This window comes from Hemibagrus wyckioides, linkage group LG17 (genome assembly GCF_019097595.1).
Source record: "Hemibagrus wyckioides isolate EC202008001 linkage group LG17, SWU_Hwy_1.0, whole genome shotgun sequence".
NCBI lineage: Eukaryota > Metazoa > Chordata > Actinopteri > Siluriformes > Bagridae > Hemibagrus > Hemibagrus wyckioides.
The window spans coordinates 16,310,159-16,338,030 of NC_080726.1; the positions used below are offsets into that span (position 1 = coordinate 16,310,159).

Below are 27,872 nucleotides of genomic sequence, written 5' to 3' on the forward strand. Positions count from 1 at the left end.
TCACTATAAATAGTTAATATTCAAGATTTTTAGAAAACCCTGTCTCAGAAATCCTGACGCATGCTAATATTAGTTTATATTAAATCCATATATAAATATATATGTATTAAGTCAGGTTCAAGTCAAGTCACATTTACGCTGTTAATAACAAGAATGCATAATAACAATAACAACAACAACAACAACAACAACAATAATAATAATAATAACAATAATAACAACGCCAGCACTATTGTTGGTGGCGGAGGACGACGCGTCGGCGCGCTTCGGCTCGCGGATGAACACTTTATTATGATGTAGGGCAGCTCTGCAGTTACGTCAAGTCTCGCGCACAGAAAGAGTCGGTCAGTACGGTGATGCTGAGACCCCGAGGAGCAGCAACAACCTGATAATGCCTTCTTTTAGTTTATTTATTATTTTCTAACAAATAAACAAAGGCGCTTGCTTAAAGACAGATAGGAATTATATTGTCTTGTGAGGACTGAGGAAACTAAAAGGAGAAAAAAATAAACAGAGCTGAATAAACTAGCTAGTTGTGTGTATGGATGTTGAGCATCAGCGTTTTCCCGTTATTTCCTGGAACTGTGCAGATTAGAATCGGATTAATAATCGATTAGATTTGCATCGCATTTTGTAGTTACACCGTTAATTTATACGCCCGTTCACAGATACGTTATTAGTCTCAAAGCGTTCTCAAAATTATTTCCAGTATCGCACAATGCTGCTTTTGTCCGTTTTATTTTGACCTTTGGACGGTCTGAATCCTGCGATGGGCTTCACACTGACCCTGAGCTCGCGCACTGAGTCACAGCCCACCGGGGCGATACACTGCTCTGACACCGTGCAGGTAGACGGTATTTGACGACTGCTACCAACGGAAACACAAAGCAGTGGTTAGCTCAGTGCTAACTGGGTCAGAAAATGACAGCTTAGGCCATCCAGGGGAACTCGCTAGCTGCTTCAACTCCCCATCTATTATTACTGCAGTCTGCGCTTAGCTAGCGTCTGCTCGCTTAAACACTCCACAAAGGACTCGGCTAGTGTTGTTTGTATATATTTCACATAAGTTTAGCCAGCTAGCTAGGCTGTGAAGGCGATGTAGCTTTCTGCTCTAACGTTATTGATGTTGTGTGCGCGAGCTCTTTGGGTATGGGTAACAGGAAAGACGCCGTGTTCAGGTTCAGCCCTGCGTTTTTACTCAGCTAGTGCTTAAAACTGCCCCTCAGCCCTCCTCTGTATTATCCCCGGACACTCTCTGGACAGAAATGGAGACGGTTGGAGACTTCGAGTACAGCCGAAAAGACCTGATAGGACACGGAGCCTTCGCGGTGGTTTTCAAGGGAAGACATAAAAAGGTGAGTGAGTGAAACTCATGTCTATGTATATATATTTTCCCCTCTGGTTCTGCAGTAACCATCTCCGGCTTTAAAATCTGGGTCAGAGCTCTTGTGCTGGAAATCTGAATTTCTTGGCTTATAACGCTGTTATGGACAGCTATAACTACAATATTCGTTTGTTATAACTACTGTGAACAAATTAGAGCTGAACACAACACAACAAATGTGTTTATCTCAGCCAGTGGAGAGACACCTGCATCATTCATTCATAAAAACAGCTTCATTGAGACTGCTGGCGAGGCAGGATGGCAAGAGACAAACACTCATTTAATACACTGTACTGTATAAAACAGCGTACATAGAATTTATTTCTAGTTATATTTTATGAACGTTATGAAACAAAGCAAAATGGAGTTGTAATATCTAACGTGAGGCTTTTGACATGTCACTAGATGGTTACTCAAATGTTACATCAGCATCATTTTAGTGCCTGTGTGTGTGTGTGTGTGTGTGTGTGTGTGTAAGGAGTCAATAATTTCTTTAAAGCTTATCTGTCAGTGGTTATCTGTGGTTTGGATCAATAGCATCAGGGTAGGTTTGACAGGATGCTCCAATTCGGTGATGAGTATCAGTATCGAGGGCTATCCTGGATTAATATAGGACTAGATAAAACATATTTTCTTCTCCAAATTGCTGCCACAAAGTTTGGAAACACACAATTGCTTAAGATGTCTTCATATGCTGTAGCATTACATTTGCCCTTTTGCTGGACCTCAGAAGCCTGTTTCAGCATGACAGTGCAACCATGAAGACATGGTTTGTTGAGGATGGTGTTCTGGAGCTCTGATCTCAACCCCATGGGATGAACTGGAACTCTACCAGCACCCTAGACCTCCTCTCTGTGCATCAGTGCCTGATCTAAAAAATGCTCTTATGGCTGAATGAGCACCATAATCAAGTGAAAAAATCAAGCAAAAAACATCCGCAGATCAATTGAGGTTTTTCAGCAGCAAACTGGGACTAGATCTGGAATGAGATGGGACGTTTAACAAGCACACCAGTGTTATGGTCAGGTCTCCACAAACCTTTGGCCTTTTAGTATTTGTGAATGCATGTGTTGACACATCACAGATTTTGCACTTGGACATAATAAGGACGCAACTTGTCCTTCTGCATTGTACCTGTAAGGTTTTCCCTGCAGCGGCTGGTTCAGTTTCTGTGTCACGCGGTAATGTGAGCAATTGTGGCGTGTGTTTCATCAGACGGTCATGAATAGGCGCGGAATAAATCAATTAAACAAGCATGACTTGTAATGAAATGATTAAGAGGGGTGTGATAAAGGTTTGACTTTTTAGTGAGATAATTGCAGTTATGATTCTGTTGTTAGCCATTTGTACTCCCAATGGATTTACACCATAATTCCACCACAACCACAGCTGGAAGAGGAACTAGCAGAGTTGTTAGCAATATTTGTTAAATCATTTACATCAGGGGACTGAATCCTTAATGTAAGAGATTTACTGCCCTTGGATACTACTCAAGTTCTTGGTTAACTGGATTTGTAACTAAACGGTCCAGGGTTAGACCATGATTCACGCCAAGAGGGATGATGAAGAAACCCAACGCTCATTTGGCTCATGGCAAGTTGTACGCTACACACACACACACACACACACACACAAAAAAAAAATCAAAACATACTAGATGTGCCAGATATTTTGCGAAGATTGTGTTATGAAATCGATAACAGAGAACAGTTTATACCCATAACACGACAAGAGCACACAGCTGATGAGGAGAATTGTGGACAGAAAATGTCTTATTATAATTTACACTGTAATAAAAATGTCATGTCTGATCGATCCTGAACCAGGCCAAGAGTGTGACTGATTCAGTGTCATCAACTAATAATTACACCTTTGGGAAGCAAGGTTGATGTTCTTTCTCATGATTTCTTATTCAGTTTGCTTATTTATTGGTAGGAGTGGCTAAAAGATTCCCTTGTACATTTAACTCATTAATTATTTGGACTGTTCTGTACACCTATTGTCTAATTCACGCACTTGTCTGTATGATGTGTACTGGATATTAGGGATGAGTTTAACCGAACCTTGGGAAAGGCTAAATGGGATGAGATTAGCTGAAGTGTAAATGATTTGACCTCAAAAAAAGGCTCTTTCTGCTGAGAAGACTGCGTCTCTATAAAAATGGCCTGTCTATGCCTTTTTGCCTTCATGCTTTGCAGAGCAACCTTTCATTAAAATGACCTGACTGATGTCATTCTTGCATGTAGGCAATGACCCAGGGCACACAGGAACATCTCCTATTAATGTCCTCTACTCACAGACTTCCACTTATCCGAAGCTCTGTTTTGGTCATGCAATTCTTGCCTACGTTTCCTTTATGGGTTAAGTTCACTTAGAGCATTGTTGATTTCGCAGATCTGCCGGGACATAAGGTGTTTATGATTTTTTTTTTATAAGTACAGCTTGGACAGTAGTGCTGAATGTAACGCACATCATAGGGGTATATTGATGCACATATATAAATACGATATCTTGTTATAACAGCTAATTCAATACAAGAGCTTGCATTGTAAATAAAAAGCCTAATAACAAACACATTTATTGCTGTTTTCTAAAATAAAAGAAGTGTAATAGCTGATGTGGTGATGCTTTCTGTAATGTTTATTTTCCGTTTATGGAAGGAGTCTCCAGTGTCAGTGTCAGTAAGCTTTCCACCTCAGTAGAGTCTTCAGGATGTTGTGCATTTTCAGTTCCTCAGAAACATAACAAGCTATGTTTTCTTTCGGCTTATTAACTTAAAGAGGTTGTGAAGGAATGACGTATGAGTATATGAGTATAATGGGTCATTAATTAATGATCATCAGCAAATTGCTGTGGTGCAAGTGGAATAAATGAATTCAGGACATACTTTTTGTTAATCAGGTGTCCTCTGCATGGGTTAGAGAATAAATCAGAATAAAGTCAGCTATAAGGAAGGACCTATCAGCGCAGTTTAACTTTGTGAATGAAAAAAGACTTAAAATAAGCTTAAAATATGCCATCGTTCTAGCTGTCTTTGTTTTCATTTCCTGTGAATCATCGAAGTTTAATCAATGGGTGTCTCTCTTTTTCATATCAATCCATTGTCAGAAGACAGACTGGGAGGTGGCCATCAAGAGCATTAACAAAAAGAACCTCTCCAAGTCTCAGATTCTGCTTGGGAAGGAGATCAAAATTTTGAAGGTGAGTTGCTGTTTCAGGCTCTGTTACAGAGTCTCATTATTGTTCAGATTGTCCTGATCAGCAGCTCAGCTGTTGGGGTTTGTTACAAATGATATCTGATTTCTTCTCTCCAGGAGCTGCAGCATGAGAACATTGTGGCACTCTATGATGTTCAGGTGGGCAAACTTTACATTTAGATTTGTTTTGCTATTCATTCACAAAAACTCTGAGTCAAAACCGAATCTCCTCTCGGATTTTAAATAAGAAACTACACCACAGTGCCGCTGAATGCTGAAGGTGGTAATCTGCAGGTGTGAACAGCAGCTCTGACTCTATTTCTAGCTGTAATATAAATGATAGATTTCTCTCTTGTTTCTCCTCTTGCATTAATTCTGCACACAAATTTTTATGTGTCGTAAATGACATACTACTATGCTATGCACTTACACTGTTCACTATGTATTATACCATGTAGTGAATGTAATGAATTGTAGGAGGGTGTGGTATTCTCTGAAATGGAATACTGACATTTTTTACTAGTCAAAAATAAAAAGCCCCTTGTGACAGCACTAGCTTAAGAAGAATAAAATGTTGAAACATAAGTCATGCAATTTTAAAGAAAGAAAGATGTCTGGTCCAGTGGAATGTTGTTGGCCGTCTTGGAATTTTTTTCTCATCCAGCGTCAGCTTCAGAAAGGTGCAGGAAAGGTGCAGTTGTTCCCTGACCAGTCAGTCTTTTTTCTCTCCTTAGAAGTTACAGGACACAAACATAACTGCTGGTGATGTACTGTTAAAAGGACTCTCCACTGGTGAAACACATACTCCAGTGATCCCATGAATTGTCCAAAATTCCACGTTTCACTTGTCTGGGTGAATAAGTCTGGGATTTAGGATAATTGGAATTTTGCAGTGTGAACACTACTCACACTATTTATACTACAAAATAGCAAAGAATAGTGCGTAAGTATACATTTTGGTATTCACCTTAATTCTAATAATAAACAGTTAATTTAACAATTAAAAAAAATACTTAATTGTTGATATGGTCATAAATATGATATTCTGTTTAATGTTTAGGTGTAATGTTTCTGGAAGGAGTCTCTAGTGTCACAGTAAAAACGTTTTTCACCACTGGAGAGTCTTTTTAATTTGCAATACATCACTAGCAGGTCAAGTTGTGTTTGTGTCTTGTTAACTTCTAGAGAGAGAGAAAAGTGACAGGCTGGTCAGGGAACAAGTGTTTATAAATGCTGTAACATAAGTTAAAACTGAAATGAACTTGTCTCACAGATGTTCTGCAAGATGAAATGCTCTAAAAAGCTATATAAATAGCCATAAAAAGCACTGTTGTTGGCAAATCGCTGTGGTATCCGAGAAATAAAGCACTCCTAGGATCTAGCAGTAGCAGTACCTCACATCCTAGCACCCCATTGTTGATTATTTTCCTATAACATTATGCCCTGATGTGTTTTATTTATTACATAGTTACATAGTCCCACAAGGTTAGTTATCACTCAGGCTCCTCTTACATGATTCAGCCAGGCTTATCCTGACCTACATTTTATCCTCATGTTTTACCCAAACATTTGCTGATATTAATATTGTTCAAAGATGATTATATGTTAATGAAATTAAAGACTGTTCTGAAAGAACAATTCTACATACAGCAAATGGAGAAGACATTTTTCCCCTTACATAAAAGTCTTGGAGGCTCAGAATAAAATTTAACAAACTATACACGGGTTTATTCAGTACTCTTGCTTCCCTTTAGTTATTCCACAATGGTTTATTCAAGAAATGTTTAGTGTTTTGTGGTATGGTGGAGGATGGATATGTGTCGCCCCACTGGCTCTAAGCCTCAGCTGAAAGATTGATGTGTGCGCCTATATCTACAGCGAGATGAATACGAGTGGATGCTGAGAAGCAGCCTGAGGTACAAAAGCCAGCGCTGTTGGTTTAATTGGGCTCATCTGGATTCAGTAGCATGATGTCTTCTGGCTTTGAGGAGAAAATAGACCCAGATTTCCACACGGATTTGGGAGAGGAGAGTTGTTCCCAGCTCATCCCACATACAGTAGCGTCCTTATGTAACACTCCCACTCTGGAACAGCAGTGCTGACAGTGGCCCTTAAGCTATGCTTTTCATCCGTTAACTTAAGTATCAGTCACTCTGTCTTGTATGCCTCCATCATATCTCCCATTCATCACCTGATGGAAATGGAGTCTTTGTGCTACTATTATTGTAGTCTGTATTATAGGAAAGTTGAATATATATGTATTCCCTAGCTCCCAAAAAGATGCTGCCGGGCAGATTTTGTAGCGAAGTGAAAAATAACGTGGCTCTAACTTGTTATTGTCGTGCCAGCTGATTTTAATGCTTTTCCTCCACGTTGGAAATGGAGAAGTAGGGGCCTGCAACAGCATGCAGCAGCTCATTAGTTGTTTGTCAGGATACCACGTGCTGTGATATTTGACCGGCAGCTATAAATACACATGCTCAGTCAACTGATAGACATTTAAAAGAGCGGTGTTGGTTATTATGTGTAAATCATGAGCCCTGATAGTTATTGAATGTGATTGTTTAATGGAAAATACTAACTAACAACATAACACATACTGCAAATGCGTTGTATGTCCCAGCAGAACTATTATGACTTGGTTTATTGATTGGCTGTAATTTAATTTTTGATACACATAATCAAATGTGTAATATTGGGGAGCAAGGAATCTCCCACAATCTTTCTGTGCTTTCAAAGAGCCCTATTATGACTGTTCTTTGTTAAGGCTTTCAGAGCTTATCTGTGCCACGATTTATTACCTCTGTCATTGAGAGATCAGGATTAACTTTTTTGCTCCCACTGTATACATTTTATTAGAAAAAATGCATTTAGTGGCTCTGTCTTATTGTGCATTTTTTAGCTTTAAATTAATATAAGTCACTTGTGAATGTGAACAACAAGCCGTCTGCAGAGCTACTAAAAACAACTTATAAGACAATGTGTATGAGAAGCTTGAATAATGATTGTCAGCATGGAGTCCAACTGAATATGCTGTTAAAAAACATATCTCTATACCTATGGCGCAGGTTCACTTTGAGTTAAAATTAAGGAGCTAATGGTACTGTTCTCTGCAGAATTTTTTTCTGAATGGGGTTGTCTGAGCAGAGCAGACTTAATTATAGCCCTGTAGTAAGAGCTCTATAGCTCCAATCAAAGCTCTTGGTGGTGTGGAGGGGGCTCGATGCTCTGTAATAACAGGAACAGGGAGCTCAATGCCTATATTAAGCCTACATATTCCTCTAATAGAGAGGTTAAAATGTTCAGATATATTTTTGTATCTGAAACCCATAATGTATAGATGGAATGTTCACCTCTCAGACACACTATGTGATTAAAACAGTGACAGAAATGAACTTGAGACACATGGGACTGATAAAGAGAGAAGGAACAAAGGATCAGAATAGAAAGCAAGTAAAAGGTTCAAAGTTTGTTTACTGTAAATTCTGAGAGTCACAGTCCTCCTATCGACTCATCAAAGCAGAACCTGAACTTCCTGTTGTGGAACACAGTGTCCCTTTTGTAAGGGTTTGCTCCATAGTTTTCTCTCCAGTTCTTGGAAAGCAGAGGGGGATGGGGTGTGTATGAACAAACACACTGTGAAAAAAGGAGGTGCAGCAGAGGCTTGGGATTGTGCTTTTCAGGAATGTTACCAAGTCACATAGCTTAATATAATCTGAAGTGCATCGTGTTCTGCCATTATTATTTAACTACAGGTTGACATCACAAACCCTTGTTTTAGTCTTTCATAGGCTTCCTTCCATGAATCTGCTCACTGAGAATCACAGAGTAGGCTGTGTGTGTTTATTGGCTCCATGTGGGAAGGAGAGATGAAGGCACTGGTTTTGAGTTGTACAGTATATGGGTTTGTGTATGTGTGTATTTTTAAGCATGAATGTGTACGTATGATTGTTCCTCACAGCTGCCAAATCTACCCCATTAAAGTAAAAAGTGTCATTCTGCTGCTGTACAGGAGAACTTATTGGAAAATGCAATTTGGAGTGGTAAAATTAACACCACTTTACTGCAAGCAGCATCAACATCCTGTGGTTAATCATTTTCCTATGACATATTGTCCAGTGGCATTTTATTTCTTCTGTCCCTATTCTTATGGCCAAATGTATGTGGACAGCTGAACATCACACCCCTATGTAGGCCTTCCATGGATTGTTGCCACAAGTTGGAAGTCTTTGTATGCTGTAGCATTATAAATTCCTTTCATTGGAACTGAGAGGCCTAAACCTGTTCCTGCATGAAATGCCCTGTACACAAAGTGAGCTTCATGAAGGCAAGGTGCCCTGACCTTAACCCCACTGAACACCTTTGTAATGAAGTGGAGCACTGACTGCACAACAGACCTCCTCACCCAACATCAGTGCCTGACCTGACTAATGCTCTTGTGGCTGAAAGGGGCAACCAACTCTATATTAATGCACATGGTTTTGCATCAGAATGTTCAGCGAGCCCACATAGGTGTACACTGATAATATAAGACAACATTGTCTTGAAAAGCTTCCAAGCCTGTAGTTGGTACATATTACAACCCATGCACTTACTTTTTCGAGTAGCTCTTACAAGTGTATTAAAATGCGGGCGGAAATACAATGTTTTTGGTTTGCTTTTGTTAATCCTCACTTAAAGAGATTATAAGGGTACAGGACTGAACTTAAACAAAGTGTGTCTATGTCATGTATATATGTTTATTTTTTAAGATGTGGTATCTGATCTATTCTCTGCTTCAGATGGAGGTTCTCTGCAAACTTGTCTGTGTTTATATAATAGCTACTACCACTATGAGTCCTAGTCACACATCATTTATTAGGCAGGAGACCAAGCACAATCTCTTGCCAATTGAAATAGCAGAAATGCCTGGGAGATCATGGCAGTTCTGTTTGTGTGTGTGTATGTGTGTAGTTTTGGACGTAGTGCTGTTTGTTTTTAATATTTTCCCAACCCACACTTGATCACCAGGTCCTATCACACCAAACCTTATGAGTGTGTGCTGTCTGAAAGCACTTGGCAGGCATGCTGAGGAGTCCAGAATGTAAAGTGAGGCAGCTCCACATCATCCTCATAACAGATAGTATGCCTCTGTCCAGAGGTGAACTGATTAGACATATTTACCTGGCTCTTCCCTTTTTCCCTATAGCCACTTCTCACTCTTAACAACTGCTTATGTAATCGCTGACTGCTGTAAAGTACAGTCAGTTATTGACTGTCACATGTTTCCCTGGTCAGTGTTAATCCCCCTGCACATCCCATAACTGGAACCACAGTGGAATTGGAGCAGGAAGGACACTCAGCCTCATCATCAGTGTGAGGAAGAGTGGGGGAGGATGGACCAAACTGTTTAGATTCACATAAAGTGAATCTCAGCTGGTTTAAAGCCAGGCTTGTCGAAGGAGTCATTAACAGAGAATAATGGCATTTTTTCCTCTGCTGCTGAGATGAATAGTGGGTTGTATGGGTACTGTTGCCCTCTTTGACTGAGCCAAATGAATAGTCTCGAGTTCACATTCAGCATACAAATGTGTGTGAGAAAATCAGCCAGTGAGAGGGAGTTAATGAGATTTCTGGGGAGGAGCTAAAGCCAGGATGGCAGCTGGAGCATTGATTGCTGGTCTTGTAGTCTTTACTGTAAATTCCTAACTCAAAACCTGTCACAATTCTTTGTGTAATGGACCACAGAGTCAGTGGAAACAATGTATTTACCAAATAAAACTGTAGGAAATATAGAAATTGGTGATCATATGATATATATGTCTTTGCTTGCTGTTTTGGTGTCATGCCTTTCTTCCTCTGTACATATCCCAACATGAGCCTCAGTCATCTGGATTTGAAATGTGTCATGCATTCAACTCATGCATTCAAGCTGTAATAAATGGCAGGTTTCATAGCGAAAGTGTTTTTGACGGCCTATATATAATAAAACATTATATGGATTTTGACCCTTGGCAAGACCTTGTTTATGGTAACACTATTCCTGGTTTTAATTTCTATCCTGTTCCGGCGCTCCCTTTCTATACACCAGTAAATGTGTCTGGATAAAGATAAATGATGTCTGATAAGCTATGAGCTTCTAAATATGATGTGTTTTTAAGCCATAAAATGCTGTCTTCTCTTTTCTTCCAGGAAACACCTAATTTTGTTTTCCTTGTAATGGAGGTAAGTTCATCATCATCATCATCATCATCATCATCATCCTCTCCTCTTGTTCTTTCTGTCTTCTTTCCTCAAGTCCTTGATATTCATGTCGACCCAGTGACCAGTGTTGCTCAATACAGGAATGGTTGGAAGAAAAACAAACTGACCACCACACTAAAAATACCTTTACAGGGAAGTCTATTCTGAAAAACAAATATCAGCTTCGATATCAGCTCTGTCCTGCTGATAAAATAAGTGGCCACTCGAGTGTGTATGACCACCGAGATTACTCACCTGCCCAAGTCTAGATTACTTAATGTTTATTAGTCTTTATACCACAGTTCTGTTCAATTCTTAAATCTGATTCTATAACAGAATGGCTGTGACGGTAATGCAGAATTTTATTAATGTGTTTTATTTTTCGATATTAATAATTCAGGGATGTGTTTGAGGGAAGATCCAAATAAACTAAACCTAATAATAAATAAATAAATAAACATGTTTATATAATATTTATAACATTTGAGTCTTGAGTGTCAGCATGTCTGACAAAAACTGCATTTGTATTGTCTTAATGTTAAGTGGGAGAAAACAGTAAATTAAAATTTGTAATCACGTTTTTTTTTAGTTTGCAGTGTTATAGAGGAAAAACACACTTCAGGAGATGCTGTTATTGGAAAACAATCAGTTTTGGGCTGGATTTCATGTCACATTCATCATCACTGATAATCATCTTATAACAGCATGTGACCAGTGTTTTTATCCCTTATTTAGCCAACACAGTTCTGTAATGCTGACAAGTCAATCTCATTAAACAGAGACTTTAAGAACAGTCTCATCAGCACGGAATCTGAGTAGCTAATATCAGTGGCCCATGCTGAAAGAAAGAGTACACTTATGTCGAAACCTTTTGGCAGTGCATAATGCTGTTCTATAAGGAGAACTCCGTATACATATCCTTTCTTCTTGTTACACACTTCCTGTCATAAGAAGATTAACTGCCCCTGTGTGAAGGAAGATATAACGCCGCATCACTTCAGATCAGATTAATTGACGATCACATTTTTATGCTTGCCTTGCTCTCCACCCCTTATATTTCTAAATCCTTGTCTCGCCTCACTAATGTATGTGACTTTATATTTTTTATGTAGTGACATATGCTGAAATTCACAATGCATTTCTTGTGTGTGTTACAGTTTTGTAATGGAGGAGATCTGGCAGACTATTTACAAGGTAAGCACTTCATATTATTATTGCATGTAGCCTCACACCTTGGGTAAAAATGATAAAGATGATACGCTGTCCTGTAGTGTACTGTAGTGTATAGTGCTAATTCATGTGCAGAACAGGCATATGTCTGACCCCAGCAGTCAGTTCTAAAGGTCATCTTGCAGTGACGTCTCTTTTGCTCAGAGGTACCAGCTGTCTACTTTAAGATGTATATTTAGAGCTCAGCATGGCATATTCACATGCTAAATATTAATTGGGTTATATGATTTGCTTTCCTTTTCATAGTGATCAGGGTGATGTTTATTCTCCAAAGTATTTTGTACCATTTTTGAGCTGGCCATCTTTCAAAAGGTTCCTCAACTTCTGTTATAGCCTGAGTCGAGGTGACGTTGTATGGCCTTGTTTTGACTAGTCAGGTGACCTCCACCAAGCTCCTGAAGAGTTTGTTTGTGTGACTGTGTGTGCACAAGATAAAGAACAGCTGAACACTAGTACTGAACCCTAGTAGCCTAGTAGTATGAACAGCTGAACCTCAGTCCTGTGTGTGATTGGAGTTTATTATCACTACGTAACAGTTTGGTTCAGGCAACTCCTACAACGTCATATGGCATGGTGCAGCATGTCTGAGTCTCACACCCTCCCGCCTGTGAATTATGACTCACTATAATAAATATGTTATAAAAGACGTCTGTTTACAGTGGGATTTGTTTGTGATAAACACATACAGCAGGATCCACCATGACTATTGTTGCATTTTTTTTACTAAGGAGACTAAAGGGAATCAAATCCTTTTAACAGCTCAGTGTTTAGTGATGTTTTGCTGTAACAGGGGACCAGCAACCAAATCTGTGCAGGGTAAAACTGCATCTCACAAAGCAGCTCTACTAACGTCAACAAAATGTATGTTCATCAGTCTAGAGGTTAATGGCCTTAAAATGCTGCAGGGTATATTTCTGATTATGTTGTCTATAGCTGCTCACACGTGTTTCATCAGCTGTCAGAGCAAGGGGTTGTGGATGTTGGAGTGTGTGTGTGGGGAAATGGCTTTTTCAGCAGCAGTACCTCTCTGTTTTTCCAGCTAAGGGCACTTTGCGGGAGGACACCCTGAGGGTCTTCCTCCAGCAGATAGCAGCAGCCATGCGTGTTCTCAACAGCAAGGGTATCATCCACCGTGACCTCAAACCTCAGAACATCCTCCTGTCCTACACTGGCCGCAAGAAATCCAGCGTCAGTGGCATCCGAATTAAAATCGGTAATTGGATATGCCTCAGATGTACTCCTTACTATGCTGTGCACATATGGCTAGGCTGTAAAAGATTATTTAGATGTATGATATAGGGCATCATTCATGTGAGGGATTTCTGTCTGTAAAATGCATAACATGAAGACAATGGTGTTTTTAATAAACAGATATATTAACAGACACTTTTTGCATTCTACAGCTGACTTTGGCTTTGCACGGTATCTTCAAAGTAACATGATGGCAGCTACTCTGTGTGGTTCGCCTATGTACATGGTGAGCACCCTCAGGTCTAAGCACACCTCACTGCTGCTTTGACACTTTGACATATTTTTGGTGGTGGTTAATTGATTATGCCCATGTTCTCCCCTTCAGGCTCCAGAAGTAATAATGTCCCAGAACTATGATGCCAAAGCAGACCTGTGGAGCATCGGGACCGTTATTTATCAGTGTCTCGTGGGGAAGCCACCCTTTCAGGTCAGAGTCTGGTGTTCTTTTTTTTCTCGTGTCCAGTTCTTTTTCCTGTTTAACAAGAAACTTCTTAGTATCATTATGAAGACCACAGCATTGGTGCATTCTTATATCAAGTCATTATGGTAGAACAGATTGCTGTAATTCAGCCAAATGCCTGACACTGTATGTATTAGAAACTTTTTTCTGCTCTGTTTCCCATAGGCAAACAGCCCACAGGACCTGAGGATGTTCTATGAGAAAAACAAGACACTGGTGCCAAAGTAAGAAGCAACATTACTCACAAGGCTGTTTACTGGAGGAGATGCAACTCATAACATTCAAAGCTAGACTGTAATACAGCTCCTATTTACATCATAACTAAACAGCTCTTCCTTCCTGCTTTTAGCATCCCAAGAGAAACTTCTCCTCCCCTTGCTGATCTGCTACTGGGTTTACTACAGAGGAATCAGAAGGACCGGATGGATTTTGGTCTGTGCAGCTTGTCTATATTGGGCTGTGATTAATGAATTGCTTTTTATTATTAATTTTAGTGAAATGTGTATTTTTCAATATATGGCACATTTTCAGCTTTTATGGAACCCAGGAACTTTTTCAGGAACTCATTAACTTTGGCCCAAGGCAACAGACCTGATTTTGGTTCATGGGCTGCAATTCCATAAAGCATAGAGTGCATGAGGATATTTCCCAGCATTTAAAAAACCTGTGTTTAGCAAATGAGCAATTACTAAAGGATGTTTTCTATTAGTGGCAGAGCTGCATCGCTGGTAAAGAGGAACATTTCACTGTTCCTTTGCTTTTAAACAAAAAATGTAGTGCATTTTGCAAAGCGTGACATTGATTTCTGTAGAAAGTTACATTATTGCTACCATCACATTTACACAGCAAAAGTAAAACGGTGGAGAACAGTGCAACTCAGTCTCTACCTCCTTTATGTCCTCTTTGTTGTGCCATGTTATATTGTGAATGTGCTTCCTACAATGAAGTTGAGACTTAAAATCAGCGGGAACTGATCCAGGAACTCTGTAGGTCTTGTTTAGGAGATTTGTAAATGCATGTTGTTACTCACTTGCACTCTGCCTTTTTTACTCCTTTTAGACACATTCTTCAGCCATCCATTCTTGGAGCAAACATCAAACATCAAAAAATGTGAGAATAATGATCACATAGTAACATGTTTTAGAGCCAGAGAATTGTTGACCTGATAACTAAACCGGTGCTTGCACTCTTTTCTCTAAGCTTGCCCTGTGCCAGTGCCTGCATGCCCTAGCTCCGTGTCGGAGAGCACTTGCGGCAGCTCGCCCTCCTGCCGTTACGCCTCACCTCCGGTGAGTTAATCACTTTATCCCATCTAAACTGCCATGCCACTGCAGCTGTTCTGCACTGTTAGGTGAATGCCATCATATTATGATGCATGAGAGGATTAACAGTGTTGATGCTGATTCAACTCCAGGTAATCCATTGTTTTTCTTCCACGTCACTGTCTTTTTCTTTTATGCAGTCGCTGCCGGACATGCAGACCCTGCCTGAAGACGTGCTCTCCTCTCCACCTCTCGGTCCTCCCAACTATCTGCAGCTGTCTAAAGAGTCAGGTGGCAGCACCAGCAGCAAGAACTCCTCCTGTGATACAGATGACTTTGTATTGGTGCCTCACCTGTCTGGAGAACAGTCCTGTGAGTTAGACCTACATCAATACACACTCTTGGTACTACATATGGTCAGCTGTTTGTGTGCACTGGGCATTACTGACTTCTCTCTCACTCTTGTTAGATGACTTGCCAATTGGGGCCACTGGCCGTAGACCATCCAGTGAGTTTTTGCTGTGTGGAGGGTGAGTGTGAACATTAATGAATTAAACACACACACACACACTCCAACCAACCATGTGTTATATGTGTTATAAAAAAACTAAGAGGATTTAATGGTGACAACAGTTTACTATTTATTCAGTAAAGATTAATTTATGGTTATATTAATACCACTCATGAATTTAAAGTAGTTAGGTTTTGCATTATATTTGTGGTATTTCATTTAGAGCACCAGGAAGATGTGAATTTCCATGTGCTTCTGCATGTCTTCTCAGTGCAGATATATTCAGTCATAAGTTACTTGGTCATGAAGGTGAAAAAGACAGCAGATTCCATTATGGGAACATGACCTAGCGTGATGCATCTACTATTTCTGCACTAGAGCTAGCTGACGTAGCTCAGCAAAGGTGTGAATCACAAGGCTGTAAAAGAGAGTGTTTCTGGTGACAACCTTTTGTGAATGTTAGCAGAATGAAAACCATTTAGTCATAAGTGCCAGTTATTTTTACTGTTCTAAACCTGAGACAAAATACAGATTAAAATATGATATATTGATAGAGGTGGAAGTTAAAGCAACCTGTTTTGCATATTTAAATCACGTGCATGTTATCTAGATGAGAACACGTGAATGCAAACTACAGTATTCCATCTGACAGACAAGACACTGGACAAGGCAATGGACAGGACACTGGTCAAATCTGGTTTCACCCAAAAGTAAAAAGGCAGAAAATCACAATTCATTTCAATTTCTATAAAAGGCATGCAATTAACAACATTAACAGCAACTGCCACATTAACAAGTTACAAACTGATAAACAGTCATCCACATCAGTCTCTGATTTTTACCTCATGTCAGGGAGACATTGATTCATCAGAGAATCATCACTGACACAGTTCTATTAATGAATTCAGTTTCTTATTAATGTCTTTTACGGATCATTCAATCATTTTCAAAACGTTCTTCGCTGTCATTTGTACAGAGTCTGTAAGCACTCCTCTCTCTTGAGCATCACAGACAATTTATCAGTCAGTATTTGATTATAAACTGACTTGTAGCATGTAATTATCCAAAAACTTTATCAAATTGCATGAGGTTACCAAGGCAAGGTTATCAGGTACCCTCAGTAACAACACTGTTGTTTCATTCTGGGAGATTTGTATAGTTTATTAACAGTAGTATTTTATTTTATTTATTTTATTTTAATGTATATTATTAGCAAAAAACCTCTGATCAAAACCCAGTTCATTGTAGTTTTTCAGTACATCTACTGTAAAACTACTTCCTCCTTTGCCCCAGGTTAAACCATTTTAGCCGTGTTGTTCTTCTTTGACACACACACACACACGCACTGTTTTGCCCCCTCCACTGTCTTCTGAGTGCAGTATGAGACACTCTTTGTGTACGCATATGTGGGTGATCTGGCTGAGCGGCAGGCCATGCAGTGTTTCTCAACACTTGTGTGTGAAGTCTCATGCAATACTTTGAAAGCGTGCCACCTCCTCCAGGAGAGCTGCTGACTTTTCCTGGAGTTATGAGCTGCAGTTCAACACAGTGTTCCCATAAAGTGCACTCTGTAGCACCTCGTGTTCGTTGTTTGTGTGTTGATTCCCGACAGTGCGGCTCTCAGGAGCAAGCAGCCTAGTGCTGCCTCCCGGCAGGCATGTACAACTAAAGTGTCAGTTCACACTAATCTGTAAAAACATGCACATAAGACAAGGCTTTTATTGAAAACCTGTTGATAAAGAAACTCAGACGCTGCTTCTTCTGTCTGTTGTTTTTGTTATGCCCTGAAGTATTTATAATAGGAATTTTTATATTTAATTTTTTTTACATTTCCAGTTTTTTTTTTGGGAAATATCTGTTGTGTGGGTTTTTATGGAAACCAGTTTGAGCTACGTTTTCCTTCTCAGATTTGTTTTTGCGTGTTGTGCCATGACATGATGAACTGACTTTGAAACAAAGAGACTGTCTTTGTGTAGTTTCCTGACCTTGTCCGGCTTATGTATAATGTTGGCTTTGCTCCTCCTTTTATGACCCTCCTCTGCTCTCCCAAACACTTTTGATGTTTTAGCTGTTTCTTTCCTCACTATAAGCTCTACATAACACATTGTACCCCACCTGTGACCCACACATGACTTTTGTTCAAAGACATTTTGTACCCTATAGAAAACAAAAGATTGCAAATGAGCTTTTTCTTTCCCTCTCTGTGTGACTGGTGGAAGTGGGAGGTCCAGTTAAGCTCAGCCTTCATTTGCACATGGCCAGACCTTAAGCCCCTCCTTTCTTGCTGATAGGCTGGAAATGCATGTGTTTACATGGTTTCTCTTCCCTCTGCTGCTTGTCCAAGCCCTTTATACAGGAAAAGGTTTTTATACTGCGTGAAAACAAGCTTACCTACAACATTCTGTCAGAAACAAAAACTATCTCAGACTTCTAACTCCTGTTAGTTTTGGTTTTATTTTAGCCGTATTTTTATTATAAATATGCATGTCTTTCTTTGTTAAAGGTTTTTTTAAACAGTTCAACAGCCACTATGGTGAAATTCATGCTGAAACATGCTGAATAGATGGATTTTCTTCAACTTTATGCAGGCAGCCACAACCCTCTTCAGGCCAGAACCCTGTGGTGTCACCTCGAACGGAGACCACTCCGATCCCTGTGCCCACTCAGGTGCGCAACTACCAGCGGATCAAGCAGAATCTCTCCAGCAGCCCCAGCACCACCCTCTATGGTTCACCCAGGTGAGACACTTTGCAATAGGGATCAGATTTTGGGTTAAGCACTACCTTGTGTGTTGTGTTATGTCAGATCGTTACCTTAACTACAGGTCAGACCTTATGCTTTCTTGTGCAACCTGTGAATGGATGATGCTTTTAAAAGACTTAGTGTCCAGGGTTCATCATCTTTGTCTTTGCAGTGGTATCGAATTTGTGACCGTCCGATAAAAGTACAAAAGCTGGGTGGTGGTGGAGCAGAGGGGTTGGGATAAAATAGTCAATAGCGGTTAAAAAGAGGAAGAGAAAGAAAGATGCAGCTTTTGTTTGCAGGTCGATTGTCTCAGTATGTCGCTGGTTTGGTTTAGGCAGGTGGCTAGAGGGAGCTTAGAGATTAATCCAGCTCCACCTCCACCACCTCCCTAACAGCCCCAAGTCTGTGCTTTCTGCCAGGCTACAGCTGCTGCCCCACTTCTGTTCTCCTGTCTGCATCTCAAACAAAGATTAAACACACCATCCTAGACTCTTGGATTCACTCACGTGGCTTCATGCTCCTCATTAGACCACACTGCTTCTGGCTGTGGTAAAGAGAACTGCATACCAGTGTGTATGAGACGACTGCCACCATCATTTCATGACTCATGTTTGTTTTTCAGTGTTACTGGGATATCTGTACAAAATGTCCAACAAGTTTTAGCAGGACAGAATACAAAAGAATTTAATTGCTTTCTTGGAACAGCAGGCACTCTGCGTCAGCGTAAGGATTTTGATATTAGTTGGTAAGTTTAAGAAAAGGCAAAGGAAAGATGGCTGAGAAATGTGTCTGTATGCTTTTGGTGCTTGCCATTTTCTGCTGACAATTACAGCAGGCATTTAGAACTAGCTGTTTGGGTGGTAATGGTACACATGAAACATTTATGGAAATGTGTTCTGAAAATTACTGAAGTTGTCATTTTTTGTATTAAATTTTGTATTTTGGTTCATGTGATAGGAAGTGCTAAATGTTTAAACCAGTATTATAAGTTAGAAAATTGAAACTGTATGTTAAATATCTATAGTATGATGAGTGAATGTATTGTAATATTATGATGTTGTGCTGTTGTACTGCAGGTCTGGTACAGTGCGACGTTCCAACACCAGCCCTATGGGATTTCCAAAAGCTGCCTCTGGCTCCCCCAGCCCTGCTGATGCTGCTCAGACTGTGGGTCGAAGACTCTCCACTGGCAGCTCCCGTCCCTACTCACCTTCTCCATTGGGTAAGAACATCCATCACTTTCTTCATTCATCTCTTCTTTTCTTTTTTCATGTCCTTTCCTTTCTTTGATTTTCTTGTATTCTTTGGTGTTCTGTTAATTTTGTTTTTTTTGCCTTTATCACTATCCCACCCCCCACCTCTCTCTTTATGTAGCTCTGTTAATGTTTGTAGAGGTTACTATAGAGTTGTATAATTTTTTGGGAGGAGTTTGTTTGCTTTAGCACACATGTCCCGACATGTCTGTCTGTGTGTTTTGTACAGTGGCTACTATTCCTGAACAGCTGGGCCATTGTTGTTGTGGACATCCCCACAGCCATGAGGCACGAAGCCGCAGCTCATCCGGTGGTAAGTGGATGACATGCTGTGTGAAAAGCCTGTTAAATGCCCATGAGAGTTTATGTTTCCTTTGAATTCTACTCTGGGTCACATTGTCTGTGGGATTGTCTTTATAGGAAACATCATTTCTTGATTACACTGTTTCAGTACAGTCATATTTCCTAGAACTCTTTTATTTTCCTGTGAGCTTTTCCATAAATTGTGTTTTGGCTTTTTTGCTTTTTTAAAAAGTTACACTATATGATGAGGTTTGTGGAAACCTGACCTGACCTGACACACCCATATGTGCTTTTTGAACACCCCAAATTTAGTTCCCTTTCCTGTTATAATAAGCTCCACTGTTCTGGGGTGGCTTTCCACTAGGTTTTAGTGGAAGAGTGGCTGTGTTTTTTTGTGTTCATTCAGCCACAAGAGCATTTGTGTGGTCAGGCAGTGATGTTGGATAAGGAGGCCTGGGTTGCAGTTTGCATTTCAGTTCATCCTAAAGGTGTTCAGTGGGGTTGAGGTCAGGTCTCTGTGCAGGACTCTCAAGTTCTTTGACTCCAACCTTGCCAGACCATGACTTATTAGACCTTGTTTTGTGCACAGGGACATTGTCTTGCTGGAATATGTTTGGGCCTATTTGTTCCAGTAATACAGCATACAACATCATCCTATACAACTATGTGCTTCCAACTTTGTGGCAGCAGTTTGGGGAAGAATCACATGTGGGTTTGAAACCTTTGGCCATGTAGTGTACATTGTTGTTAACATAATATTCACAACGCAAAGCAAAATCAATATGCATTCATCAGATCCATTACACAGTATACATGACTCTTGCAGTTGTACGTAATAATCATAGTCTTTTTAGTGCAGTGGAAATGCAACCCAGGACCTCTTCCAGGAACTGTATTTCTGGTGTAGAGCAGTTCTTTTTTCCACCTGTTCTCAAAACAATCGGTGTGTGTCAAGGAGTGCGTGTTTACAGTAGTGGTCATGAACTCTACATGCTGGAATACAGTTCATAGTTTGAAGTCAAGTTGAAATGAACTCAGTAGCCTCTTCCACTGCAGTGTCATTGGCTGTCCCCTGAAGCATAGAGAGCTCATATGTGGTGGTGGTGCCATCTAATGGGCATAACATGCAATGTGTCAGTCAGAAAGAATGGCTGGAAAATCACTGCAATATTAACAGAGATTTCAGTGACAATTCATTTTAATGTTAAATTTTTTGCTTAAACAGGTTCCCCCGTGCCCTCGTCTCAGTTGCTTGGTGCCCGACTCCAGAGCGCACCTACCCTAACCGATGTCTACCAAAACAAGCAGAAGTTGTACAAGCAGCTCTCCGATCCTGTTCAGCCTACTTCTTTAGCCTATCCCCCTACACACTCACCACAGCTGGGACGCCCTGGCAACCTGGGGACCTCTCCCACCAAGCACCTTGGCTCCTCCCCCCGCACATCTGATTGGCTACAGAAATCCCCCCTTCCCACCATCATTGGCTCACCAACCAAGGTAGTTTTGATGAAAACTTAACGTATAGAGTAGGTTTGTGCATGTTACAAGACTCACCATGATTTGACCTGTCCTTGTTTTACAGACAACTGCTCCTTTCAAAATCCCTAAAACTCAGGCCTCATGCAACCTCATGGCCTTGGCTTCTCAACAGGGCATAGTGGATAGCCCCAATTCCAGTAAGATGTCCACTGATGCCCGGGAGATCTGCCCCCACCACTGGTCACCGTACCCCAGTGGGAGACACTCGGCTTCAGAGAGTTCCAAAACTACTTTTGGCAGGTACAAAAAACCTCACAGTTTTCCTTATATTTTAGTTAATGTTTTTATGGATCCTCCTCCCGGTGCAGTTCTAATGGGTTAACTGTTCATGCCATCAGGATATGATTCCTACATTTGCTATTGTGGCATTCTTTATACACTACATCCTTAGAAAGGTGGAGGCTGATGTAATAAAACCAGGTTTGACAAAAATTTTATGCAGAGAGCAGTTAGGACGTGGGCAGCTTTCACTCAGATGTAAGTCAGACAAAAGAGACAATAAAGTTTCAATCACCTTCAGTACAACTCCATTAAATGTGTCTGAATAGGAGAAAGTAGATTTGCAGACTAAGCCTGTTTTACATCAGAATCACTGCTGCATGCTGGAGCATGTCACAACCTCTCAGTGATGCCTTTCCTTTTATACCAGGCACTGCTTTCATGTAGAACATTTCTTCCTGTGCACTACAGAATATACATTTATGACACAGTACGTATGCTGCCACTATGTAAGTATGCCTTTTATCTTCAGGTCTGTGAGTACAGGGCGTTTGTCAGAGCAGCCTGTAAGAATCACTCTGGGAGGACAGACATACCAGGGCAGTACAGACAGCCTCAACACAGAGAGACCTATGGACACAGGTAACTCATCACTGCCATTACATAATAGCATGTATTTATCGCGATTATATAGCAAGTAAGCATTGCTGTTATATAATAATTGGCCAATCAAGCTCTGCCTACACTGATGCTGTGTAGTTCCAGCTTCTAAAATAGGTCTGGAGTAAGTGTGATTAAACACCTGAAATATAGTAGATCAAGTTTGGATCAAATATAGTAGATCAAGGAAAGGTTTTAAGGAGAATCTGACAGAAAAACCATCAAGCATTAAAAAAAATCAACATTGAATTACTCCAACAAATGAATGATGACAAAAAAAAGTGTTAATGTTTATGCTGTTAAGCCTGATGTCCAATATTTCTTTATGTACATAGCTGATTACAACTATGTAATTGCTCATATTATAAACAAAACAGATGAAAATTTGTCTTTAAGCAGAAGGGTCAGTGGTTACATTGTCTGTTTTCTGCTATTTGTACAAAATGGTTATACAAAACATTTTAAAGTCTTTTTCAACTTTAAAAATGCTAGAAAACCACTGCTTCATCAAGATATGATGTGTTGCAGAATGTGTTGATGATGTTTTACAAATTCCCCAGCTATGTTGACCAAAGCAGGAACATTGTGTTCAAATTTACGCACACAGAAAGAACACTGATTAAATTAGATATCAGTCATTGAATGGCCAAGAACATAAGGCATGGCATGGAATCTCTGATGTTTTCCATTGTTATTTTTTGTTAGGTTTGCATTGTCCTAAATCTCATTCAGTATGTTTCCATATCTATGGCTTCTCCTGCACAGCTTGTGCTCTGCATCTGCATTTGGCTTTTGGTGTGTGTAATGCTGCCCTGGGTCTTGGCCTGAGTTTGTGAGTGACCCCTGTGTTGTGTTTGTGTGTGTGTGTGTGTGTGTGTTTGTGTGCCACCCTCAGCCCCTGCAGGGTCATGTGGTTTGGCAGTGGGCGGTGCGAGTCCCCGTACTGTAGTGTTCACAGTAGGCTCGCCCCCCAACAGCAGCACCCCTCCCACTTGCAGCCACCTGAACACACGCCCTCGCACCACATCAGGTGAGAGCTTCACCTCGCTTCTGCTGACCACGCCACCACCAGCAGCATCAGCACCAGCATAGGCTTCATAAATAGCAATAGTGCTTAGTTTGGCACTGGAAATCAATGGATGTGTGCTACTGTCTACTGCACAGATTCTTTATATATTTACAGACAAATAAGCCATATCATATTTAACTTATCCAAATGCTTATTTGGGCCTTATTTGTTTGGCACTAATGTAAGTTTTCAAAGCCTCAAAAGATAATCTACTACTAAATTACTAATAGGGAGTTAAAGGCAGCTGGGTCTGTGGTATAATCTTGGTGAAGACTCTAATACCACCAGCCCATTCACTTAAATTTTTTGTTCATGTAGGTGCATTGATTTATATATTGGTGTGTGTGTGTGTGTGTGTGTCTTTCCACAGTGGGGTCCAACAGTTCAGCAGGCTCTCTGTACTCCACCAGTGGAAAGGTATGCATGGGTTCTCCTCCTGCTATGGCCATGGGTAGTTCTCCTCCTGGGGCAGAAGCAGCCCCTAGTAGCCTACGCTATGTCCCCTACGGCACCTCTCCACCCAGCCTTGATGGGTTTATCACTTTTGAGGCCCCTGAGCTCCCAGAGGAGACGCTGATGGAGGTAAGAAGCTACCTTTTGTGTAACACTAATGCAAGGAAGGGTAAATTCACTGTACAGCTGGATTCTCAGCTACAGTCCTGTGGATCCACGGCACTTAGTTTCATTCTTTTCTTACTAACAAACTTGATCAATTGCATGATGGACCTGATAATTCGCTGTTCAGGTAGGGCAAATTTTAGGCTCTGTAGTGAAGTGGGACTAGATATTAGTATCCCTGTTTTGAAAGAGTTAATTGTTACTTAGTATAATCTGTTATGTAGTTCACAATATATAAGTATTTAATATATTAAAACTGAGGATGGTATAGTGAATAGTTCATACAGACTGACCCTCGAACAGGTACATTGACAGATGTGTGTGTGTGGTTTGGCAGAGAGAGCACACAGACACACTAATGCATCTACGGATGATGCTGTCCTTTACGGACTGTGTGTTGGAGATGGCTGCTGTGAGAGCAGGTGGAGCAGACCTTGGCATTTCTGCTGCCTCGCTTTACCCTCCACAGGAGAGTGTGGTGGTGGACCAGATTAGCCAGCTCAGCAAGGAGTGGGGGTGAGATACACACACAAACTCACACATATGCATACACACACACACATACATTTACAGAGCACCCTGATATTTTTTAAAAACATCTTAGCTTTATTGTTTCTCAGTAAAACTAAGCCAAATGAGATTAGATTTGAATTTCTAATTTCAGTATCACTTTTTTATTTTTAACTTGCACAATGTATTTTATTCAAATGGTAACATATGTAGTATCAGAAAGTCTAGAGCACATGTTTATGCAAAACTACACAGCATACATATTCCAGCACTCATTTATACTCCATCATATCACCCACTGTAGGCAAGTGGAGCAGCTGGTGTTGTACATGAAGGCTGCTCAGCTGCTCGCATCCTCTCTGCACCTGGCCAAAGCTCAGATCAAGTCTGCCAAGCTGAACCCCTCCACTGCTGTCAAACAAGGTGAGCAGGTGTGTGTGTGTGTGTGTGTGTGTGGACCAAATGTCCTCATAAGGACAGGGATATCACACAGTAAAGACATGTAAGATGTTCAGAAAGCTCCTTTCCTAATAGTTTTTCTTTTTTGATTCATTTGTTAGCCTCATATTCATATGTTTCTCAGTCTTTCCCCCTTTGTAGGAAACATAATGCCCTCACTGGTTCGCTGTTACAACCTGATACAGATCTGTGGCTTGTTGCTTGGGAACCTCTGCCCTATTCCAAAATAGTGTAGTGACTATAAGCTCTGACATTTGACAGAAATAATTACAAATGTCATTTACCAATCTCTGCTCCTGTGTGTTCTGCAGTGGTTAAAAGCCTGAATGAGCGCTACAAGAGCTGCATCTCCCTGTGCCGCCAGCTCACGGACAAACTGAACCATTTCTTCTCAGACAAGCAGCGCTTTGTGGACGAGATCAACAGCGTGACCGCTGAGAAGCTCATATACAACCATGCTGTGGAGATGGTGAGCGAGACAGACAATAGCATGTGCTCGTACATGTGTCTTGTCTCTGTGTAAAGGACTGACACAGTCTTTGTGTTTGGGACAGGTCCAGTCGGCAGCGCTGGACGAAATGTTCCAGCAGACCGAGGACATTGCATACCGCTATAACAAAGCTGCTATGCTGTTGGAGGGCCTCACAAAGATCCTACAGGATCCAGCAGATGTAGAGAACGTCACCAAGTGTGAGTATCACAGCACACACAATATTCCGTAAACTGGCACACTGAGACTGAAGGAGTGTGCTTCTCAAAGTGGAGTGTGTGGATTATCAAAGGTCTATTAAGCTTGGCCATTGAGTTTTGATTTATTCATAACATCGCAACCTGATGTTATCAAAATTCTATTTATTGTTAAGTCCTTATAGCTATTAGCCTGTTTGACTGGTCACTTTTGAATGGATTTAATCCAAAATGAAATCACTTGGGCAAAAGTTAAGCTAGAAATAATGTTTTGACTTAATGTGTTCTTCTGGAACAAGTTCAGGAATAAAAAGGTCTATGTTTATAAAATAAATCTGTCCTGAGGGATTTGTGAAATGTATTGTACGGTAAAAGGAGTCTGGTTACAAAACTTTGAGAGCCTCTTTCTGTAGCAGGAACTCATACACTGTGTGTTCTCTTTGTTCCAGTCCTCTCCATGCTGATATTGTGTCTTTCCTGTGTGTTTGTAAACAGATAAGGCGAGTGTGGACCGGAGGATCTCTGCGCTGTGTTACTGTACTGTCACGCTGTATGAATAGAACACACACACCACTGGCCACCGGGTCCATCCTCCTTCCAACTCACTCAGACTAGAGGATCCTCTCACTCCCACTTCTCCAACTTCGTAGCAGCCAGAGCACTTTTCCTTTTTTGATTCTTATTTTCATGAAATCACCTGAACCAACAGAAGTATTATTATTATTATTATTTTCATAAAGGACCTCTTCCACCAAATCACTACCAAAGATAAAATGCAACAACAATACAGAATCTGTTCTCAAGAAAGAAGCTCTGGACTCGGCGAGCCGTCTCCTGTTTGTTTCAGCCGTTCTCCTCAGAACACCTCTTTTAGCTTTTTCCTCTTTTTACACTGAGAACTGGTCTTCTTTTTTTTTTAAAACTACTTTTTTAAAATACTGTATTCTGTGATGGTGTTGCAATTATTTATTGGTTTTAAGAGGATATTAGTGTTATCATTATGTTTGGATGCTTTTCTTGACATTGGACTACACTAGCACACACACGCACATGCATTTTACTCAGCTGTCTTTAGCACAGCAGTCTGAGATTTGTAACATAATCTTTTTCCTTTCTTTTTTTTTTGTTTAAATCAAATGCACTTTATTGAAACAGACGTGGAAAAGAGGTGGAAAAACCCACACTGAGCTGTTCTCAATGGCTTGACTTGCTGCCTGGCTCAACAGGCTGTAAAGAGAAATTCAAATGCTTGTCATGTGCAGGAATGAGAGTTTTCCCAGCATTCTCTGCGATCACGGTCAGTCGTGACATTCATCAGAAATAACGGTCAAGATACTTGAGTAGTTACTTTTTCATTTCATTTGTTAATATAGATAACATGCATTATGTTTATATTAATACTGGATTTATTATTTTTTTTATAAACTGACATTTGCATTGTGTAAATATTTGAATGTGCATGTGCGATGTTTTGTTTTGTTTTGTTTGTTATGGAATGAAGGCAGTTGTAGGAGTTGTCATGGGATTCCCTGCCACTCAATCCAGGAGCACAAGTCATTTTTTTTAGCAGTTTGATACGTACCCACTACTGCCATTCAGACTCTTATGCAGCCCTCAAGGGAGAGACCTCATGTTTGTCTTTGCACGGCAGCTCAGAATTCAGAAACCCTGTGCTCTATGAAGTACATTCCTTTTGGAGTGCAGCCAGATATGGATACGAAGCAGAAATGCTAATGTGAACTCTCTCTGCCAAGCAGTACGCAGCCAAGCTGGCTCAGCCTTTCCCTGGCTCTGTGTGTGTGTGTGAGTGATATATGTATATATGTGTGTATGTATGATACTGTGTAAATATATATATAGGTGTGTGCGCACAATGAAGGCCAGTTTAAGAAACTGAACTGAAAGCACTGCAAAAGCAGCCTGCTTTCACCTGTACATGTGTTAATAAGAACCTCCTGGTGTTATTGATCTGCACTGGCACTGATGCTGTCTCCAGTGTGTTCTTCTTTGCTATCATTTTGTGCTTATCATTATCATTACCGTCACAAATCTTTCATTGTACAGGCAGGAAAAAACTCCAGAAAGATATTCTCCTGTCGCCTTTTATGTCCTATTGAATCCGTGCACAGTCCTGTAGCCTGTAGATGTCACTCCAAGTCACTGGTGCACAGAGCAGGTCAAACCTGTGCGAAGATAGAATGTAGATTCCCTTCAATTCTTGAAGTAAATAACAGTCTCATATAATACAGCCAGTACAATGGAAACCTCAAAGCTCCTGTATTTTATTTTATTT

General features: G+C 40.5%; 1 protein-coding gene across 5 annotated transcripts; it reads left to right on the plus strand.

The window, feature by feature from the left end:
- The first annotated feature begins 317 nt into the window (after positions 1 to 317).
- Positions 318 to 27,563, plus strand: ulk2 (unc-51 like autophagy activating kinase 2). Of its 5 annotated transcripts, none has more exons than XM_058413587.1 (27): positions 318 to 1,355; positions 4,493 to 4,585; positions 4,699 to 4,740; positions 10,753 to 10,785; positions 11,961 to 11,997; positions 13,073 to 13,246; positions 13,437 to 13,510; positions 13,610 to 13,711; positions 13,910 to 13,968; positions 14,094 to 14,176; positions 14,804 to 14,854; positions 14,945 to 15,033; positions 15,207 to 15,378; positions 15,476 to 15,536; positions 18,106 to 18,255; positions 19,339 to 19,484; positions 19,745 to 19,828; positions 21,044 to 21,315; positions 21,401 to 21,597; positions 22,109 to 22,218; positions 23,132 to 23,266; positions 23,676 to 23,887; positions 24,261 to 24,439; positions 24,738 to 24,856; positions 25,204 to 25,361; positions 25,447 to 25,582; positions 26,075 to 27,563. In XM_058413587.1, exons 1-27 carry the CDS (start codon positions 1,266 to 1,268, stop codon positions 26,137 to 26,139), a joined length of 3,123 nt encoding a protein of 1,040 aa, XP_058269570.1. In that variant the 5' UTR covers positions 318 to 1,265; the 3' UTR covers positions 26,140 to 27,563. The 5 variants fall into 5 exon arrangements, with proteins under 5 accessions (XP_058269570.1, XP_058269571.1, XP_058269573.1 ...); XM_058413588.1 differs by having other exon boundaries at positions 4,496 to 4,585; XM_058413591.1 differs by lacking the exon at positions 318 to 1,355 and adding an exon at positions 5,316 to 5,524 and having other exon boundaries at positions 4,491 to 4,585.
- The last annotated feature ends 309 nt before the right edge of the window (positions 27,564 to 27,872 follow it).